The 22,483-nt window shown below is 44.3% G+C and overlaps 1 protein-coding gene across 1 annotated transcript; it reads right to left on the reverse strand.

Moving 5' to 3' along the window:
- Window positions 1-8,412: 8,412 nt before the first annotated feature.
- Window positions 8,413-19,274, reverse strand: LOC138796460 (vomeronasal type-2 receptor 26-like). The gene is made up of 4 exons (XM_069976065.1): window positions 19,215-19,274; window positions 17,253-17,468; window positions 15,417-15,540; window positions 8,413-8,565 (listed from the first exon to the last, which is right to left on the reverse strand). Exons 1-4 carry the CDS (start codon window positions 19,272-19,274, stop codon window positions 8,549-8,551), a joined length of 417 nt encoding a protein of 138 aa, XP_069832166.1. The 3' UTR covers window positions 8,413-8,548.
- Window positions 19,275-22,483: the final 3,209 nt, after the last annotated feature.

The following is a 22,483-nucleotide window of genomic DNA, read 5'->3' on the forward strand; positions in this document are numbered from 1 at the left end:
TGCCAATCCCTTCAGTGGCTCCCCATTGGCCAACGTATTAAATTCAAATTGTTGACTATGACATACAAGGCCGTCCACAACCTGTCCCCTCCATACATCTCTGACCTGAAATCCCACTACCGTCCCTCACGCAACCTTCGCTCCTCCAGTGACCTCCTTCTGTGCTTTCCCCTTGTTCGTACCTCACACAACCGCCTCCAAGACTTTGCCCGAGCCTCCCCCATACTCTTGAACTCACTAGCTCGACACATCTGGCTCTCCTCCACCATCATGACCTTCAAAAGTAACCTGAAAACCCGTCTTTTTAAACAAGGCTACAACCTACAATAATTTTGCTCCACAAGTTGGCTGGCTGCACTTTACCTCCTGTCTTTCTCCCCTTACCCCATAGACTGTGAGCCCTCGCGGGCAGGGTCTTTTGCTCTCATGTGCCAGTCTGCCTTTTACCTTATTCATGTAAGGTGCTTTGTATCTTGTAATGTTACTGTTTGTTAACCCCTACCGCATGTGTAGCGCTCTGGAATCAAGGGTGCTTTATAAATAAATAATAACAACAACAACAACAACAACAACAACAACAATAATAATAATAATAATAAGAAGAATAAGAATACTACTAAGGTGTATGGCGCTGAGTAATCGGGGAGGACAGGGTCACAGTCTGCCATGTACTCCCTTAACGTTTCAATAAGATTTTTATTGAGAAATTTTCTGAGAGATTTTTAACAATATAGGATAAAGCAGGAGTAATAAACATGCAGAAAGAAATCAAGGCACACAAAGCAGAATAACAGCTATAACAAAGGCATTGGAACTCTGATAAATGCTATCAAACACACATATAAGTTTACGCTATTATAAGTAGCAATTAAAGGCTAAACAGTGAGGTGCCGTATAGCCGCAGAGGCAAACACACCAAGAAGGAAGAAAGGAATGGTAGGGCACTGAGTCCGGCCTATTCAGAGACCAAGGTAATAGTTACTGGAGTCCATAGTTCTTAAGGCGACCTCCAGGAGCACAGTATCTGCTGTCCCGCCGTTGGGTTGGTAATAAGATGGTTAATGTTGTTATAGGTGTCTAGTAGTGATGAGCGAGTACTAAAATGCTCGAGTGCTCGTTACTCGAGATGAGTATTTCCCGATACTCGAGTGCTCGTTTCGAGTAACGAACCCCATTGAAGTCAATCGGAGACTCAAGCTTTTTTGCAGGGGACCCAAGTTCGTTAGAGAGAGGATCGTGTGAAAACCTGTCAACCTCAGAAATTGATGGAAACACAACGGAAATGGACAGGAAACAGCAGGGGCAGCATGTATGGATGCCTCTGAGGCTGTCTATGGCACCATTATGCCTAATTCTGGGCAACAGCCTGGTTAAAACCGAGGGACAGCAATGCATTCTGGAACCTGTAGTACTAAGTACATCTGCTCAACCAGGAAATACAGAAACACAAAACAGAAGAAGAAACCACAAAACAAATGGATTTTTTGTTGTTTCAAAACTGGGATAGGTAATAAATTATTACCTATCTCCTATCTATCTATCTATCTATCTATCTATCTATCTATCTATCTCCTATCTATATCCTATCTATATCCTATCTATCTCCTATCTATCTCCTATCTATCTATCTCCTATCTATCTATCTATCTATCTATCTATCTATCTATCTATCTATCTATCTATCTACCTCCTATCTATCTATCTCCTATCTATCTATCTATCTATCTATCTATCTATCTATCTAATAATGCTATATGCTTCTGCAGAAGTTTAATTTTTTCTTGTCTTGACAAGTTCCCCTTTAAGAAAAAAAAAAGAAAATATTAAATTAAGAAAAAAGTACAATATATCTATACATGGTGTATCAGTAAGGGGTGGTGTGGTCCGTCATAGTGCAAATTTTTTTGGGGAAAGCACACATCCTTCTAAACTACGAAAGGGTAAAAGTGAACACAAACACAAAAGTGCTAACTGGTTTAAGCACTAACAAACAAGCATGAGCACAGCTAGATAGATTTCTCTCTCATACTGTGCAAACTTACAATATGTATATATCCCAACAAATTAAACTGAAAGGAAACCATCGTTTCCAAATTTCTGACATGTCACCAAACTTGTTAGGGTCCAAGTGCTGACCCTAACCCTACTTGCTTAAAGGAAGGGGCAGAGGGCCCTCAGCAGAGTGCGGCATCTGTTCCTTCCTGATCATCACTTCCCAGATAGACAAACAGAAACAAAAAGGTGACGACCTGACCACCTCTGCCCTATTTTGGCAACTGTTGGGGGTAAGGAGGCTGACATGTCAATATAAGGCTATGTTCACACTACGTACATTTGCCATTTAATGGCAAATATTTGCTGTTATTTTAAAACAACGGCTGTTGCATTGAAATAATGGCAGTTATTTGCCATTATATGGCGGCCATCCACTCAGTTTCACCATTGTGTGAACATAGCCTTTCTGTGTTTTTAATCCAACTAATTGGTTGCAATATGAGGACCACAATACTGACTGAAATATACGTAGTGTGAACCCAGCCTAAAAGTTATAGTCACGTCAATCGTTCTATGAAGTGATAGTTACCCTCCCCTTTAAGGCACAAACAACTTTAACAAACTATTAACTATGGCGGTGTGTATCCTAAACGTCATTTTGTCAACTCTATTTCCTCACTCTCCTCCTCACTTTGAGTTACATCCATGACAACAACCTCACTGTCTAACAACCGGGTCTCATAGTCATCATCAGACACCTCTTCCAACCCCGCTTGCAAGTCCCCACTCTCATCACCCACTGACTGCGTGAGCTGCATAGTTTGGGCATCGGGACAAATCGTCTGCTCCGGTTGCTGTGACTCAGGGAAGGGTCCAGAAAAGAGTTCCTGTGAGCATGGTGGTGGATCTGAATCCCTTCTTTTCCTGGAGGGGCCAGGCTGTGGGGAAGGAGGCTGAGCTAATGGAGCAAGGGTTCCACTCCCTTGGCTAGCGTGGGTGTACTGCATGGAAGACTGGGTGGTGGATAAGTTACTGGACACATTATCAGCTATCCACGTGATCACCACACTGCTGCGGTTTCAATATCGGTCTACCATGAGACCCCGTTAGTTGGGCAAAGAATCTAGGGAATGGAAGTCTGCGGTGTGCCACTGCTACCTCCTCAGCAGGTGCTGCTGTGTCACCCTGCCCTGAACCACGGCCTCCGGCAACGGCATCACTTGGAACCCCACGCCCTCGTCCTCGACCCTTACCCCTGGGGTTCACCATTTTATGGACCCTGCACAGTATAGAACCTAGATAGGCCTTTGCTTATGAAATACAGAAATCAGGAAAAATACTTGTGCTCCCACAAGTTTTTTGGGGGGCTGTACGGTACAATCTGGTAAAGGATGGACCTATACACACTCTGTGACACCCCATTACAATGAGCAGTGAAGTGCTATTAGGTGTACTATAAATCCCAGCAATACAGTGTAATACCCACGAGTTTTAGGGGGTCACCATCAAAGGTACACCTGATGCCTCCTGACCGGGGGTGGTGAGGCCCCGGCCACAGCTAGACAAAAGAAAATTAAATAAAACAGATGGCTGGTTGGCGGGCCCCCGGCAACCAGTCCCGCTCCTCCGCAGACATAGTGTGACATCAGAGCATGGTAGTGAGGACACAGAGAACCATTAGAAGTGAGTAAGGAAGCAATTAAGCCTCCCAATAATTAGGCCAGACCCTGCATGGCGGAAGAAGACTTGGCTGTTAGCTGAGAATTGAAGCAAGAGGAGGAAGAGGAGGAGAGGAGATAACAAGAATCTTCATGTTGAGCTGCTTTCCCCGGGTGGACAGTTGAATTCAGGTGAACGTCAGCCTTTCAGCGCTGTAAGTTGACCGGTGGGTGCGCTTATCAGTGATGATGGCACCAGCTGCACTGAAGACCTGCTCTGACAACACGCTAGCAGCAGGGCAGCCCAGCACCTCAAAGGCGTAAAGCGCCAGTTCGGGCCACGTATCCAGCTTTGCAACCCAGTAGTTGTAGGCAGAGTGATGTGGAAGGACGTTGGTATGGTCAGCAAGGTACTCCCTCACCATCATCCTGAAGGCTTTCCCCCTACTCTGTCTAGACTGTGAACGGTTGACATAGTCTTGCTGGGGTGCCATGAAACTGTCAAAAGGCCTCGGAGAGTGTTCCCCTGCCCCTTTACAAGCTGCTTGCTTCACCGCTCCTCTCCCCCGCTCTTTGGCCCACAGAACTACGTACTCTGGCGCTAGTGGTGTCAGATGGGAAGTACATTTTCAGCTTCTGCACCAGGGCCTGTTGATATTTATTCACTCTCATACTGCGTTCCGCGGCAGGAATGACAGTGGAAATGTTTGGTTTCTACCAAAGGTCCAGGAGAGTAAACACCCAATAATCTGTGTTGTCCAAAACCAGTAGTCAACATGGATGCCAGTTAAGGCCCAGCAACAAGGAGGAAAGGGCAGTCCCAGCAGTAGTCAACATCAATGCCAGTTAAGGCCCAGGAACAAGGAGGCAAGGGCAGGCACACCAGTAGTCAACATGGATGCCAGTTAAGGCCCAGCAGTAGTCAACATGGATACCAGTTAAGGCCCAGCAGTAGCCAACATGGATACCAGTTAAGGCCCAGCAGTAGTCAACATGGATGCCAGTTAAGGCCCAGCAGTAGCCAACATGGATGTCAGTTAAGGCCCAGCAGTAGTCAACATGGATGCCAGTTAAGGCCCAGCAACAAGGATGCAAGGGCAGGCACACCAGTAGTCAACATGGATACCAGTTAAGGCCCAGCAGTAGTCAACATGAATGCCAGTTAAGACCCAGCAACAAGGATGCAAGGACAGGCATACCAGTAGTTAAAATGGATGCCAGTTAAGGCCCAGCAGTAGCCAACATGGATGCCAGTTAAGGCCAAGTAGTGGCCAACATGGAGGCAAGGGCAGACACACCAGTAGTCAGCAGTAGTCAACATGGATGCCAGTTGACTTGCGGAAATGCGCACAGATGCGGTGCACCTTGTTGAGCAGGTCAGCCACATTGGGGTAAGTTTCAAGGAACCGCAGCAACATTAGGTTGAAGACGTGGGCCAGGCATGGTACAAGTGTGAGGCTGCCGAGTTGCAGAGCCGCCACCAGGTTCCGCCCCTTGTCACACGCAACCAAGCTCACTGCTAATTACACACGAACCCGGCTGTTGACAGCTAACTGGCTAGGCCAGCTGTCAGTCACCATCAAGGATTCACTTGATGCTTCTCTACCGGGGGTGGTTAGGCATCGGCTAGACCCACGGCTAGACCCAAAAAACTAAAATAAAACAGCTGGCTGGTTGGCGGGGCGCGATCCTCGGGCCCCTGGCAACCAGTCCCGCTCCTCCGCAGACATAGTGTGACGTCAGAGCATGGCAATGGGGAGAACTATTAAAAGTAAGTGAGGAAGCAAGTGAGCCTCCCAAAAATTAGGCCAGACACTGCATGGCATTGAGCACACAGAGAACCATTAAAAGTGAGTGACGAAGCAAGTGAGCCCACCCAAAAATTGGAGTGAGTCCAGGGGCTGTTATATTTAGTGGACACGTACCCGGGTGCTGACAGCTAACTGGTTAGGCCAGCTGTCAGTCAACATCAAGGGTACACCTGATGCCTCTCGACCGGGGGTGGTGAGGCCCGACTAGAAAAGAAAAAATAAAACAGCTGGCTGGTTGGCGGGGGCGCGATCGGCGGGCCCCCGGCAACCAGTCCCGCTCCTGTAGCAGTTGGGGTAACATTCCCTGCATCACGTGACTCCCCACTCCTACCCCCACCATTCTTTCAATTTTCAATTTGAATGTAGCAGTTGGGGTAACATTCCCTGCATAATGTGACTCACCACCTCTCCCCCCCACCGCTTTTTTGATTTTGAAATTGACTTTGATCCTTGAGGATCTGACAATTGTCTCACCATTACAAGTGAGTGAGGAAGCAAGTGAGGCTCCTAAAACTAGGCAGACACTGCATGGCATTCAGCACACAGAGAGCCATTACAAGTGAGTGAGGAAGCAAGTGAGCCCACCCAAAAATTGGAGTGAGTCCAGGGGCTGGGATATGTAGTGGACATGAACCCGGGTGCTGACAGCTAACTGGCTAGACCTGCTCTCACTCACCATCAAGAGTACACATTATGCCTCTCGACCGGGGGTGGTGAGGCCACGGCCACGGCTAGACCAAAAAAATAAAATAAAACAGCTGGCTGGTTGGCGGGGGCGCGATCGATGGGCCCCCGGCAACCAGTCCCGCTCCTTTGCAGACGTAGTGTGACTTCAAAGCATGGCAGTGAGGACACAGAGAACCATTAGAAGTGATACAGAAGCAATACAGTGTAGTGCCCACTAGTTTAGGGGGGGCTTGACGGTTCTATCTGGTATGGGCAACAACTGTACACACTTTGTCACCCCAATACAATGAGCAGTGAAGTAAGTTCTATGCAGGATGCACTACAAATCCCAGCTATACAGTGCAGTGCCCACTAGTGTAGGAGGGGCTTGACGGTGCTATCTGGTATGGGCAACAACTGTACACGCTTTGTTACCCCAATACAATGAGCAGTGAAGTAAGTTCTATGCAGGATGCACTACAAATCCCAGCTATACAGTGCAGTACACCAGGACCACCAGCCCCAAAATCAAAAAGGAGTACACTGAGCACTTCTTAGGGGTGTGTATGCAACCCCTAATGCCCCCTTCCTGCCAGCAGCCGATCACCACAGTGTGCTGGTTAAATCGCGGTAGCAGCACTGCAACTCCCAGCCAGCAGTCTGTAGTAATAGTATTAATAAAAGCTTTTAAGCCCTGAAAAGGTCTGTTTGTTTGTATTGCTAGTATATACCCTGCTTACTGGAACGCTAAATCCTACACTGACACTCTCCCTGACCAGCAGCAGCTCTGTCCCTGATCTCTCACAGCATGCGTCTGAAGTGAGCACTGCCGGCACCGAGTTTTATATGGCAGTGTCATCTGATCTGGCCAACCAATATTGTTATACATGTTCCTCAAGTCGTTACGATTACAACGATATGTAACATGTATAACTTTTATATTATCTGATGGCTTGTAAAAAAATTCAAACCATTGTTAACAAATATATGTTCTTTAAAATCGCTCCATTCCCATGCTTATAGCGCTTTTATCCTTTGGTCAGGTGTCATTTTTTGCGCCATGATGTGTATTTTCTATCGGTACCTTGATTGTGCATATATCCGACTTTTTGATCGCTTTTTATTACAATTTTTCTGTATTTGATGCGACCAAAAATGCACAATTTTGCACTTTGGGATTTTTTTGCACTTGCCGTTTACCGTGCGAGATCAGGCATGTGATTAATTAATAGTTCGGGCGATTACGCACGCGGCGATAGCAAACATGTTTATTTATTTCTTTATTTATTTTTATTTATTTATAAACTGGGAAAAGGGGGGTGATTCACACTTTTATTAGGGGAGGGGGATATTTATTATTAATTCACTTTTTTTTTTTACTTTTACACATATACTAGAAGCCCCCATGGGGTTAGGGTTATTATCCCTGGGGTTAGGGTTATTCCCCCTGGGGTTAGGGTTATTCCCCCCTGGGGTTAGGGTTATTCCCCCTGGGGTTAGGGTTATTTCCCCTGGGGGACTTCTAGTATAAGTACACTGATCTCTCATTACGATCTATGTTGCATAGATATACAGCATAGATTGATGAGATAGGCACTCGATTGCTTCCGGCTGCTGCAGCCGGAAGCAAACGTATGCCATGCTGGGATCAGCGCCATTACGGCGCAGACCCCGGCAGGGTGAAGACACGGGGATCGCTCCACCAGGACAACATTCTGTGGGGGCAATCTCCGCCGCTAGACACCAGGGAACGGCTGCATCAGGTAATCAGATGCAACTGTCATCTTTGACAGCTGCATACGATTATCTAATTAGTCGCTAATAGCCACGGTCCAGGGCTACATGCAGCACCCGGGACCACAGCGGTTCACAGCGCGGCGGCCGCACGGCCCCGCTCTGAACACCTGTGGGTGGCCCTGGACGTACAGGTACGTCCAGGGTCGCTTAAGGGTTAATATAAAACTTATGTTGTGTGAGAATAGCCTGTAGGTACATTTGGAATCTTTGAACGTTTTTATAAGGGTCCTGGCCTTGCTGAATGTACAGATGGGGGGGGTCTTAGAAGGTATTTGTAAAAGTTCTCCCTTTTCCTGACATATACAGCACTCACCATTGCTCTCTGTTCTAAAGCACAGTCTTTCACAGCCTTTCCATTAGAGCCCCCCCCCCCCCCCCTTGTGCATGAAGTGGTTGACCGCAGACACATACAGTAAGTATATTGGATGTCTGGAAAAGTTTTCTAAAAAATCCTGACGTAGCCAACATGTACAGCACCTGCTCTTTATTGTTCTCTGTTATTAGCCACCGTTTGTAGGCATCCAACCGTTTACAACATGTATCCAGAAAGGTTTTTATAAAGGTCTTCAGCATGCTGGACATATATACCACTCTCTAACCGATGTTCTCTGTTATCAGCCATCATCTCAGCTTGTTCCCTAAAGACGGAAAACGGAAAAAAAACATTGTTGGGTCAAATTAAGCACAAAAAATGTCATTGTTCTTTGTTGTCAATCATTTTTAAAGTAGAGCACATAGATACACTAGGTGTCAGGGAAAATTTGCATAAAGGTCCCAACGTTGTTAGATGTACATGGTACTCACTAACTTTTCTTGTCTTTCATTAACTATTATCTATATACATCAAAACACTAATGATGAATGTATTCAGAGCATGCCCTGCCCAATATACAGAGATAAGTCAGTTACCACCTGTTGCACATGTGCGTGAAACAGAATACAATGCTGAATGTAACTAGGTGTTGTATTAGGTACCTGCTAGAACATACTCTAACTGCTTCCATCTTCAGTTGATCTGCGAGTCACTGAGTGATCTCAGTTAATGCTCTGTAGCTTAGTCTTTCAGTTCAGGATGCCTTGAGGAAGTGCTGGGAAGCGTGAAACCGCCATTGGCTAGAGGCTGTGGGATGAGGTGTCTCCATGTTCCTGCTTGTATGTCTTTTGGATATTGAATAAAGATCAAAGCTTTATGGACATTATCTTTCTTTATCTACTCATGTACAGTATGGACTGAACCACGTAATACATCATATAGGGTTCAGAGTTCATAGAGGGTCGTAGTGCCGTTGATATCTCTTTTGGATGAAAACCTCATACTCAGCTAATCCAGGCATAGATGGAGCAGGTCTTTCTCACTTCTTCCTCTCTTCTCGAGCCTGTGAACCAGAGGGAGGATGTGCCTGCTGGCTTTGGTAAGTGTAGTCTGGGGGGCAGGGCCATGTTAACAGCTGCTGCTGCTGCTGCCCTTGCCACTAAACCTGGAGACCCCCCCATCTTGGGGAACGTGCATTTCTCTACATGTAGAAACATTGTCTGAATTGCGTTTTTCATGGTTTTTAACTGCTTAAAACATAAACAAATTTCCACATTGAATCAATGATTAGAGCAGTCTGCATATTGTCTGAGGGAACTCTCACCACAGGATTGGTAGATTGGTAGGTAATAGCTCCAGGCGTCACATTTACCACATCACACCTGAACAATTTAACCATGCTCCCCCCCTTCCCTTGGAAAGACATCAGATTTACTGGCAAGTCTGATGGGGAGGTGGGAGATTGAGATAATAAAAACTAAAAAAAAAAAGTTGTTTCCTTCCCCCTGCTCCCTGGTGCCCCCCCCCCCACACACACAAAAACACACACATGGTGCTGCCCTAGGCACCGGACCATGGGTGCCTAGTGGTAAATACGGCCCTGCTGGGGGGTGGGATGGGGGGAGGTGGGTGGGGGGTGCAATCAATTACTGCTGGTCTGCTGAGTGAGCTCCCTGGGTTGGGGGAGTTGGTGTCAGAAGACAGTGGCGTCACCCAGTAGAGAGAAGAAGCGCAGAGTATGGAACCCTGTCTGGATCTGGTGCCATGCTGAGCTGACTGAGGTCTGAAGGGCGTGCTATGCTCACTGAGGTCCTGGGAAGTGGCAGGGGGGGGGGGTTGTATTATGTCTGGAGCTAGAAACAATCCTACCTGAAACATCCAACTGCCTGAACTGTATGGACACAGATTTGACCCGTAGGTACATTAGGGAACGTTTCCACACATCTGAACTTTGTGGCTCCAAAGTTTGTGGTTTTCACAAAGGTCCTGACCTTGATGGATGTATACAGCAATTGTTACCTGTTGTTCTCTATTCTCATCCTTAATCACAGTATATATGATCGATATAACGACTGAACTGCTTGACCCTAAATTTGGCAAGTAAAAACACTGGTTTTCTTTACAGGCATTTAATACCTGAATAGTAAACAGGAAAAATGAGTCCAGCTCCCGGCCAGGATTAGATGAATTGAGCTTTATTGACACCCCAGCACCGTGCACACACTGCGGCAACCCCCCCAGAAAGAGGCCTACGCGTTTCGATTGCTAACCGCAATCTTAATCATCAGCCATGATTAAGATTGCGGTTAGCAATCGAAACGCGTAGGCCTCTTTCTGGGGGGGTTGCCGCAGTGTGTGCACGGTGCTGGGGTGTCAATAAAGCTCAATTCATCTAATCCTGGCCGGGAGCTGGACTCATTTTTCCTGTTTACTATGCTACGACGCACTGGTTGAAGTGAGAGCCCGAGCAGTGAGGCCACAGGAGCGGCGGTAAGCTGGCATTACTTTTTTCTATTTTGCATTTAATACCTGAAACATTTGATAACAAATTTGGCACATGCAGTACGCACATTTGGTAGCTGGGAAAATATTCAAAAAGGGTCTTTCTTAGTTCTTTTCCCTGTACTCACAGTAGTGGACACTTATTAAGCTTAGATGACAGATCAGTGCACTATGGGAACTGTAATATCTTCAACAATTATATATTCTGAAAATGTAAGTACCAGATGTTTATAAACTGCGCCTGTCTGGAACATCAAATTACTAGAAAAATCACAGTAGTAAACAAAGGTATTAAACAAAAGTTTTTGTGTTTTTGACAGATTCTTAGATCTTTAGATCCTGTACAACGACTTTACAGGAACTGCTATAGAAGGATTTTTTCTTATCACTTTCCCTGTAGTCTTCATTTCAGACTTAATCAAAATAATATAACATTTAGGTAAAAACATGCAGCCCAATATTCCTCCCCCTGAGGCCAATATGGCGAATATCTCTACAGTGACCATGTGTTTCCCTGTACTGCTCAGATAGGCCGGGATGGCACAGATCCAGACACTGCAGAACACCAGCATGCTGAAGGTGATGTACTTGGCTTCATTGTAGATATCAGGTAATGTCCTCACCAGGAAAGCCAGAACAAAGCTCACCGCTGCCAGAAACCCCATATAACCCAACATGAGGTAAAAGGCCAAGACTGACCCTTCATTACACTGAATGATGATCTTCCCAGGATAATCCAGGTTATACTCCTGATATGGAGGAGACAGTGACAACCAGATAACTGCATTCAGGATCTGAATAGATGAACAGACCAACACTACAGTATAAGGAAGCTTAACCCCCACACACTTTCTCCAGGGACTGTCAGGTCTGGTGGCCTTGAATGCTATGCAGACTATGATGGTCTTGGCCAGGACAGAAGACACGGCTACTGTGAAGAAGACCCCATAGAAGATTTGTCTCAGCATGCAGGTTATATCCACTGGGCGACCGATGAAGAGAAACACACAGAGTAAGCTGAACATGAGAGAGATCAGGAGAATGAAGCTGAGGTTCCGGTTATTGGCTCTGACAATGGGAATGTTCCGGAATAAAGTGTATATTCCAATTATACATAAAGTTATAAGAGAGAGTAATATGGAGATGGTGGAAAAGACTAAAGCAACAACATCAGTCTCATAGGACAAAAACTCAGAATCCCTCGGAACACATTGGTTTTTAGCCACATTTGGCCATTCATATTCAGGACATCTCTCACAAGTATTACTGTCTGTAAAACATAATTACCAAATCAATGTTGTATATTAAAAAAAAAACAGTATAATTAGCTATGAGCAAAAATAACAATTTTTTAAAGAATTAACTTTTTTTTTTAGCATTTTCAGCTATAAACAGGTAAGCTATTTTGAGACACTGTTATAAGTAAATAAATCAAACTATGATTTTGGATCATTATTTTGGACTTTTTTTTAACCATAATTTGTATGCCCATTTTTTTGCCTTTTACACTGGCTGGAGGCACATTGGCTGTTACTGGGAGCTCTGTGGCCTTATTTGAGTTACTTTATCTCTTAATTAATCAACAGGGTTGTTAGCCCAAAGACTTTCACCATCTCTTTGGGGAATGAAGCTGCTCTGCCTAATTGTATAGGTCCTAGTGATGATCGAACATGTTCGTAAATGTTCGAATATTCGTACGAACATGACTCTAATTGTTCATGCTTGTTGATCAAAAACAATTTGTTCAATGATCGTAATGGTTATAATGATAATTTTCAAACATGTTTGAACTTGCGAACACATTTACACTTTACATCTGATGCGCATCTGTATGCAATCTGTACAGAAATTAATGCGAATGAAATGCGTATACAAGTGTGTATGCAACTGCATGTGCGTAGACAGAAATGTACGCTTCTACTGTATGTTTGTTATTTGTTCGTTAATGTTCGTCGAACACAAACCGGTCACGATAATTTTTTTTTTCATGTTAGTGTTCGGGATCACTAATGGGTTTCGTAGGATCAACTGTAGGACTACTGTAGCCATTGCTCCTTGAAGTGAATAAGAGCCAAGGCACAACTACAGAATAAAATATAGAGTTTGTGCACGAACCCACGCCTTTGTTGCTCTGCAATGTAAGTTGTTGAAGGGCTGTGAGCTGACGGCTGATTGGTCAGGCGCAGTGGCCTGTATCAGCCAAACGACTTGTTATGGGCCACTGAGTGGCTGGCACTGCGTGGCCACCATCTCTTGTTCCAGAATCTCATGGGCTCCAGCCTATGTGGAGTCTAGAACCTCATCATCATTCCATTGGATACTCTGTTTCCTCACCATTATGCTCCTAGCCACTCTCCACACTGCAAAAGGTCGCAAGAGTTTAATCTTGGTATTAGCCACTTGTTGCAGTTTTACAGTCAGCAATTTTGAAACATTGAATTGAAATGTGAATTAGCTATTCCTTTTGTTAACCTATGTTCGGTTGCATTTGCAGCCCACTACTCCTTTCCTTTACCTTTTTACAGCCATTTCTGTGATCCCAGGCTCAGGTAAAATTCCAGGTCGTCAAACTTTTTCTTTTTTTCTTTTTCTGATTTCGAATTAACTGGTTGAACCTGAATATCCACAGGTTCACTTATCACTAGTTGGCAGCTCACCTCTTGACCACAGCATTCTTCCAGTGGCCTTTATTCCTGCTTCCTCTGTCACAGTCTTAAGCCCCTATTACACTCAGTGCTTGCTTGCTCCTCTTTCCTCGCTCGCTGCCGACGCGAGTAATAGCGCCAGCAGCGAGCGGGTGAGTACAGTGGGGGCCGCAGGGGGGCTGCCTGGGTGATCGCTAGATAGCAGGTAGCAGCGGTCTGATTCCGCTGCTCCTATTCCATGGAGCGAAGGCAGCATAATGCTGCTATCATAGTAGTTTGTCTTTCAACATGTTGAAAGACAAACGACAGCAACAATCAGGTAATATCGTTCATGTTGGCTGATCGTTGCCTTCTATTACACAAGACGATTATTGGCCGTAAGCTGAATATGGATGATAATTGTTTCGTGTAATAGGGCCTTTAGTTTGTTTGAGATCTGCCTAAAAAATATTAATGGATAAACTCTGTCAACCTCAAATCATGCGGTGACAGGCTATGTGCATACACAGTAGGAGACCGGTCGTTTCGTGACCGGGCAGCCGCAGCACATTATAGAGCACATTATGGAGCATGCGGCCACAGTCGCTCGCTCCATAGTAAGCACTGACATGGTTTTCTGCGGCCGCAGAGAACTGACATGTCAGTTGTTTGCGGTGCCGCTAGAGATCCTAGCTGTAGCGTATACTATGTGTGTACACTCTGGCCGGGATTCCTGGGCAGCAATGGCACGTATATTTCAGTATAAGTCACGACCATTGAACAACGACCGTGGTTTTATGAAAATATACGTTAAGTGAACACTGCCATAAGCTGTATGAGAACCTAGTGTGTACTTTCCATCTAAAGACTATTACCAATGGAAATTCCACACCTCCTTGTGAGGGCTAACTTCAAAGAACACACATCTGGCCAAAAATGCTGCATTTCTCCTCTCTCAAAAACAAAGAGGAGTATTGTTGAGAACAGACAAGTTAAGGAGCAAGAGGAGGAGGCAGCAGCAGTTGATTGCTCTCAGGCCAGTATTGTTGAGAACAGACAAGTTGAGTAGCAGGAGGAGGCAGTAGTTGATTGCTCTCAAGCCAGTGTTGTTGAGAAGAGACAAATTGAGGAGCCGGAGGAGGCAGCAGTTGATAGCTCGCCTCTCAGCCCAGTATTGTTGAGAAGAGACAAGTTGAGAAGCAAGAGGAGGGAGCAGTTGATTGCTCTCCTCTCAGGCCAGTATTGTTGAGAAGAGACAAGTTGAGCAGCAAGAGGAGGCTGCAGTTTATTGCTCTCAGGCCAGAATTGTTGAAAACAGAGAAGTTGAGTAGCAGGAGGAGGCAGCAGTTAATTGCTCTCAGGCCAGTATTGTTGAGAACAGACAAGTTGAGGAGCAGAGCATCAACGTGTAGCGTGTACTCTCAGTCACGGGACAGGAGCTGGTTCAATGCTTCCTGCCCTGACTCGTTTCTCACTTTTCTCTCCCTATTTCTTTTTTTTATCTCCCTATCTCTCTCTAGGTCTCACATTTTTTTTTTTTCATTTAGATGCCTATCTCTCCCTATCTCTTGATTTCTCAGCCTCTTTCCCTATGTATCAGCTTATCTTCTATATTCAGCTTTCCCTGGATCTTGCTATTTTTTTTTCTTTTCCTCTCTCCTGCTTCTCTCACTAACACTTTCTGTTCCTTCTCTATCTCTCCCTGTATCTATCTAGTTGTTTGGCTATCTATCTATCTCTTTTCCCTCTCTATCTGAAATGGATCTCCTCTCTCTGTGAACTCTGGCCACTCACTGAGAAGCTGCTGGTGCGCACAGGCACTTCAGGGGCTGTGGGGTGACGTCACACATCTTGATTTTTACAGAAAAACAGGATACAAGGCATTATAGGAGTAATAGTACCTTGTATCCTGGTCTATTCTGTGAAAAAAAGTACAATTTTGCGTCGCCGTTGTTATATTTACCAGATTCGTAACGAACTTTCTCAAATAGTGATAGGGTTTACACTGTCTATCTGTCCTTGTATTCCATCTAAGCCAAAAGAAAATTACCTGTAATACTTGTAAATTCTCCATCTGGACATGAGGTGCAGTTATAGCAGCAGATGTGATATCCTTTTCCGAGAACCTTCATTTTTCCTGCCGGACATTGTTCATTGCATCGGCCCTTTGGCATCTAGAAGTATCAATTAAACAGAATTGATTTGTCTTAAAATGTTACACAGACATATTTTATTCTATAAGTAAGAAGATAAAATATCTAGGTAATGAAACATTCTCATATGTTTCAATATACGTTCAGAAGTTGCAAACATTATTTTTGCATGTAGGCCATGTTTGTACAACTTATTTTTTTTTAAATAACAGCCGTTTTTTTCAGCCTGGGCGGCATTGCATTGAATTCAGTGCAATGCCGTCCGTTCCATGCACACGCTGCACCACCAGCGGCGGTGCAGCTGTGCAAAAGAATGATAAAAAGCGAAGTGGTCAGCACCCAGCCTTATGAGCTCATGCACTCTCAAATAGTAGCACGAAGGTAACAGCCCCTGGATGTCGGGGTATCCATATCAAAGAAAAGCAACAGGATGCCTTCAGCTCATGTAAAATATTCAACTTTATTGTGGAAACTTCATTTAAAGAAACAGCCGCCGCATTTCGAGCCTACTTGGCCCTTAGTCATGGCATCTGTACAACACATATATAAAGACAGACTAAGTGTTAATCACAATACATGGACAAGGTTAAAAAACATATAATGACGTTACTAGGAACATACAAGCTTCCCACTGGATTATATTATAGATTCATTATACTGCTGCAAAATCTATAAATCTATATACATATCTCTTACTATCAGAGTTGAGAAAACCATAGTTGCTTTCTGAACATGAAAAGTTCATATATAGAAACATCCTATACCGCCATATGTCAGGGGAACCAAATGTAGTGGCGCCACTGTGAAGAGCGGCGTCTCTGTAAGCTCTCTGTCCGTCCGGGACCGGAAGTGACGTATGGATCACATCCGCTGCGTGGAACGCATACTGAGTTCCACCGCCCGATACAGCAGCATATTGAATGTGGAACGCAAATACGTTCCACTTATAAAAGGGGCAGATACCCTGATGCATCACAGGATGCATTTTTCCCTGATATATCCCAAGCCCAGGTAATTACATTATATATGAATTATTGTGAGCGGGATCACACCAGGATGTTTCTATATATGAACTTTTCATGTTCAGAAAGCAACTATGGTTTTCTCAACTCTGATAGTAAGAGATATGTATATAGATTTATAGATTTTGCAGCAACATATGAAATATAATGAATCTATAATATAATCCAGTGGGAAGCTTGTATGTTCCTAGTGACGTCATTATATGTTTTTTAACCTTGTCCATGTATTGTGATTAACACTTAGTCTGTCTTTATATATGTGTTGTACAGATGCCATGACTAAGGGCCAAGTAGGCTCGAAACGCGTCGGCTGTTTCTTTTGATGAAGTTTCCACAATAAAGTTGAATATTTTACATGAGCTGAAGGCATCCTGTTGCTTTTCTTTCAAAAGAATGATGCCAATGATGTCAATTAATTTTGTCCACTGTTCCCCGAACAACATCCCTTATTAATCTTCCATACACACGGATGTCTCTTCATCCGTGGTGTGTATGGAAATTAGTGCTTAATAAATTTCCAGACACACCCCAAATGGGCATTTTTGAACTTTGGAATTTACTTTTTGCAAGGAAAATAGTGATGGCACATACATTTTTAGTATAATAGAAAGCAGTAATTTTCCACAGAAATTTCAAACTTTTTTTTTTTAAGAATTGTTTTTTTTTTTTTTTTTTTTTTAAGATTATTATTTTATTTTTATTATAATCTACCACGTTGTGTCTCCATGTTATCATTGTTGGTGTAATATTCAGTGGATTTGGATCCAATGCATCAAATATTCCGACCGTTCTCCTGTATATAAGGAGATCTGATCCAGAGTATTCCATCAGCCAGTTTACAAGATGCAGCGGTCTTAACCATTCTTCTTTGTCAGTGAAAAGCGAACTGTCCCTTTGGTAATGGGCATTTTTAATGTACTTTATTAACTAAAAACAAACAGAAAATACATATTTTACTATTATATGCAGATTAAATCTAATGAAAGCATTAGTACATTACTTAGACTGGCATAAGTACCTTTTAATCTGTGCCTCATCCGGGGAATCTACTGTGCCTGAAGGATAAATCACGTCTTTTCTATCACCTCTGACCACCCATAACGTGTATGGCAGCTCTCCCTTGTGTAGATACACGTGCTGCCTCCTGAGTATAATCCCCCCCCCCCCCCAATTAATAGGTCTGTCAATCATCATCAGTTAATTATAAACAGCAGTTTTGTGCTTAGTATACCTCCTTCCTTGCACCTTATTTTTTACTCATATGTGGTGTCCCACCACAGGTGTTGTGTAAGCACCCCAGTAAGTCGTTCACAAGTGGGAGATGAAGCACCTTCTTTTCCCCACTAGGTGTCACTACTGTCTTTTTGTTCTATGTACAAAACTGAAGAGTAATGAGTTAACTCATTGAGTTAACACTCCCATACCGACAGCGATTACGGGAGCAGCGTCTAGCCAAGGGTGAACACCCAGCTGTACCGGGAGAGACAACCAGAGACTAAGCCCAACAGCACTCAAGATAAGATCTCCAATGCATGATACGAGGAACGCATGATACGAGGAGAGCTCCCAACTGAAACATCTTCAAGCAAGAGAAGCTAAACAATCTTCTATACGCTTCCCACAGCCTGCAGCCGCAGACATCGTGGGGTGAAGACCTCTGGACTGGTGAGAGGTGGATTTCCACCAATTTCATACATATAAATATATCACCTCTGTGAAAATGTGTATAATTACCACTAACCGTTGCAATGCACACTGAATTGAGAAACAGAGGAATGATAAAAAAGTTTAACCTGAGCACAGTGGTCATAAATCACAGCGACTTGCAAGGGCCCTGCAAAAGTCGCATGTGGACAAAATCATACTTTATAAAACTTATCATGTTTACATTATGAACTAGACTAATTACAACTTTACGATTAACATATGAAATATATACAGAGATTTATATGTGTATAGCCACGTATGTTTCCATGAATTTTAATCCATTTTTATTAAGATAAAAAGTGTTTTTTACATACAATTGGCACTCATCTATATTACGAAACCTACATTATTCACCTTGTTCTAACAAATAATATATATCCATTGTCGAACACATTGTTAAGGTACATTATCTACTTAACGTTTCAATAGTTTTTTATTGGAGTTTTTTTAAAAGATTTTTTGACAAACAGACAATGCATATAAAATGATGCAAACATAAGCACCTATAACACGGTGTGATACAACAAAAACAAGTGGAGCAACAGTAGTGACTAAGTATGGTCTTAGAAGCAAAGTGAAGACATTACAAGAACACATACATGCACTGCAAGAGCAATAAAAATGTCTGGCAATCTAGATGCGGGTATGTAGTAAGAACAGAAACTGAAAAGCCAGGTTGCAGTTAGTGACATAGAAAAAGAACATGAGTTTTATACTGGGCAGGAAACAGGAGGTGCATCAAAATACAAACCAACAGTGAAATGTAAGCTGTCTATAATCATATAGGGACAGAGACAAGAAGAAACAACAAGTAACAAAGACAGAACATAAAGGCATAATAACAAACAACAAGGAGCATATCGCTTAACCTATGGCGTGTAGAGCAGGGAAAAAGGTAGAGCATTACTAGCCAATGCGGCTAGTATAAGCAAGCACAATTTGTCAATGAAATTGTCAGGAACTTACCTTCCCGGGCTCCAGCGACGTCTGTCTCCAGCTCGGCTCCAGCGGCCGGCTCAGGAGCATGCCGCCGCTCCGCCTGCCGGAGCCGAGTGACGTCACAGAGACCCGACGGCGTCCCTGACAACCAGGGATGCCGTGGTCACATGACTACCGGCCGGCACTCAGCTGAGCAGCTTCAATGCAGGCTGAGTGACGGATCGCTCTGCCACTCAGCCTGCTGTGCTGCAGCTAAATTGTGTCTGGATTCAGGAGGCCGGACCAATCAGCCTTTGGTCCGGGCTCCTGATCCAGTATAATAGTAAGTCAGAGCCAGCCTCTAATCGCTGGCTATTAGGTTCATTATGATCCCAGCTCCCCTTATCCTATTCCTGCAAACCCCATCCTAATTCCTTCTGCCTGACTTACTCATATACACTTGAGAAAGAAGTCAGCACGACTTCGAAACGCGTTGTGTTTTAATAAATAGTTTTTTATCCTCATCATTTATTTTTGGCCTATCTTGGACCAGCGCCCGATCTTACCCAGTGGTTGGAGTGGAGGATATATGTTTCATGCATTACTCGTGTTCTGACCTCTGCCTGACTTTTGACTATCCCTTGTGTTACTGATTGTGTACTGCGTTGCCCGTGTGGTTTGACCCGGATTGTTTTACTATTCCATATTGTGTTCTGTGTTTCACTTACGCAGCATAGGGAACGTCTTTGTGGTTGTCCACGGCCGCCTAGGGCCGCTTGAGGCAAGTAGGCAGGTGACAGTGGGTGGGTTCAGACCTAGGGCCCACTGTCTTGTCCTATCTGTATCGCCCGATCCTGACAGAAAAAGTATAAAATGTGTAACAGGCCCATCATAATAACTAAGAAGGCAAAAACGTCTAGATGGCAATTGAGTTTTGTTAACAGGACAATTATGGCATAGTTAAAAGCATATACAGTCAAGGGGCATGGAATGAACTGGCCGCCAGTGCTACTGCAGTCGGCTCTACTGGGTAGCGGACCCGTAGGTAGCGAACCGCAGGATGGGGCACAATGTTCGGGGTAAGCCAAGGTGGAGGACCATAGGCGCACATTGAAAAAATCTAAAGAGCCAGCCGGAGATCATTATGGGTTTCAGAGTTGAAACAGTCCCCGTAGACCGAGATCGGACCCATCTGAGTCATAATGGCGGATTCGGACTCGGAAATTCATGAGGTGTAGGCAGCAAGTTCCATTCTTTCAGTAACTGAAGACCAGATGTAGCATCTCGGATGGAAAAGGACCCTTTAAGAATATTGAGGCAGGCTGGATATCCCCACTTGTAAGTAATGTTGTGAGACCAGAGCGTTGAGGTGACTTGGGTTAATGACCGGCGCCACTGTAGAGTTTTTGGAGAAAGATCAGCATAGACAGAAATTGCGCCATATTTGCCAGAAGATGCTGCACGTTGCCTGAGTGAAGACAAAAGAGCTCGTTTGACACGAATATGACGGACATGGACAATGGTGTCTCTAGGTGTACCGGGTTGTAGAGTAGGAGGCTTAGCAATCTGTCTAACCCAGTCAATAGAGAGTTCTTCTTGTTTATAGTCCGGGAGCGCCTCTTTGAGAAAGTCGGTTGCAAATTGCGGCAGTTCAGCAGGTGGGACAGCCTCAGGTATGCCTCTTAGCTTAATATTGTGGTTCCTAGAGCGATCATCCAGAGCTGCCTGAACGTTGTGTAGATGTTACACTTCTGCTTCTAGAGACCGATAGGAATCCAGCAAATGATTATATTCAGAGATAACAGCAGAGAGGCGGTCTTCAGCCAAATGTAGTCTTTGTTCTATTGAGTGTACAGAGGTTTGCATGCCGCTAATAGTACGCTCAAAACCAGCTTGAATAGTATGTTGGAGCATAATAAAAAGTTCCTTGAGGCATGAAATTGTGAGCGGAGCATCAGGAGCTGGTATATTGTAAAAATGCAGTCTGGAGGCATAGAGGAGTATGGTACCTCTGCACAATGCTGCTGTTGCTGGGAATTATGTGGCTAGTAACAGTTAATAGAAGAAAACATTGGCAGATGAGGAGTAGTGATGTGTGAGTAATCTGCCCGTTCCTGATATGTGGAAGCACGTCCCCGCTGCAGCTCATGTGTAGCTCTATTTCCCCCCTGTGGAGGACCCCTCCTTCTGTCTTTGTTCTCTCTCAGCTGCGCAGCCGATCGCTGGCTGGGATTGCTTTGTCTTCCCTGCTTGTCTGTTGATACCTGGGGTGGGCCGCCACGCCGCCACGGCATCCTTACCGTGCGATCCCAGGGGAGAAGGAGAGGGAGATTCTCCTCCATCTTGTTTAGCTGCAGCTGGAGGAATAAATGTTTGCTTTCCCCTCCAGGCAGCCGCCGATGTCTTCTTCAATATTGTCCTCATGCCTGGAGATAAACAGGCTGTCTGTGCCAGCCCCGGAGAGCAAATCAAGCCGATAGTAGCCCTTAAAAAAGCTTAATTAAGTCAGTTGTGGCAGGAGCTCCGGAATATGCGGCCGCTCCCCTCGGCAGCTAGCCATGCCCCCACTTAAGGTATCTACTTAATTGGGGCGTGTGGTTTAACTACCTACTAGGGACATCCTGGGCAGAGCTTACGACATGTACTCAATTGGAGTGTGTGTTTTAACTGTTGACTGGCATCACTGGGACAATAGCATCACTGTTCTTGGGATTGATGGGGGTCTTGGCGGTCAGACCTTCATTGATCAGCTTGGAAGGGGAAGTTCAGCTCAAAGGGGAACACCCCTCTAACTTGGGGGAATGAGGGAATGGACATGTTCTGGCTCCTTAGCCATCTAATAGGTTTGTAGCCCATTGATTTACCTTGTTTTACATCTTTGAATATTTGAAAAATGCTGGACTTTTACATGATGTGCTATCACATACACAGTATACAGGGAATGTCTGCAGCCAGACATAATAAGGTCCTGCTCACCTTGTGTCTATAGTCATTCTTTTTTTTATTACTGTTTTCTCCATCTTTATTAATAATTGAGTTTATATAGTGCAAAGCTTCAGCCATTACATAGACCGCAGTATACACTTGGTAAAGAGTTCCGTCCTCCCAATGAAACATCATACCACCTGTAAACTGTGTCTCCTCTTGGCAATAATGTAAGGGAATCCCACGTGTTTTCTCAAAAATAAAGTTCTTGAGCTTATTGTTTGATTTGCATCGAAATGTCAGCATCCAAATTTCTTCCAGTATTGGGTCAGAAGATCGATCGGAAAACTGCACTTGAGCAAAATACTCCTGCATTTTTTCAATTTGACTTA

This window comes from Dendropsophus ebraccatus, chromosome 7 (genome assembly GCF_027789765.1).
Source record: "Dendropsophus ebraccatus isolate aDenEbr1 chromosome 7, aDenEbr1.pat, whole genome shotgun sequence".
In the NCBI taxonomy this organism is placed as follows: domain Eukaryota; kingdom Metazoa; phylum Chordata; class Amphibia; order Anura; family Hylidae; genus Dendropsophus; species Dendropsophus ebraccatus.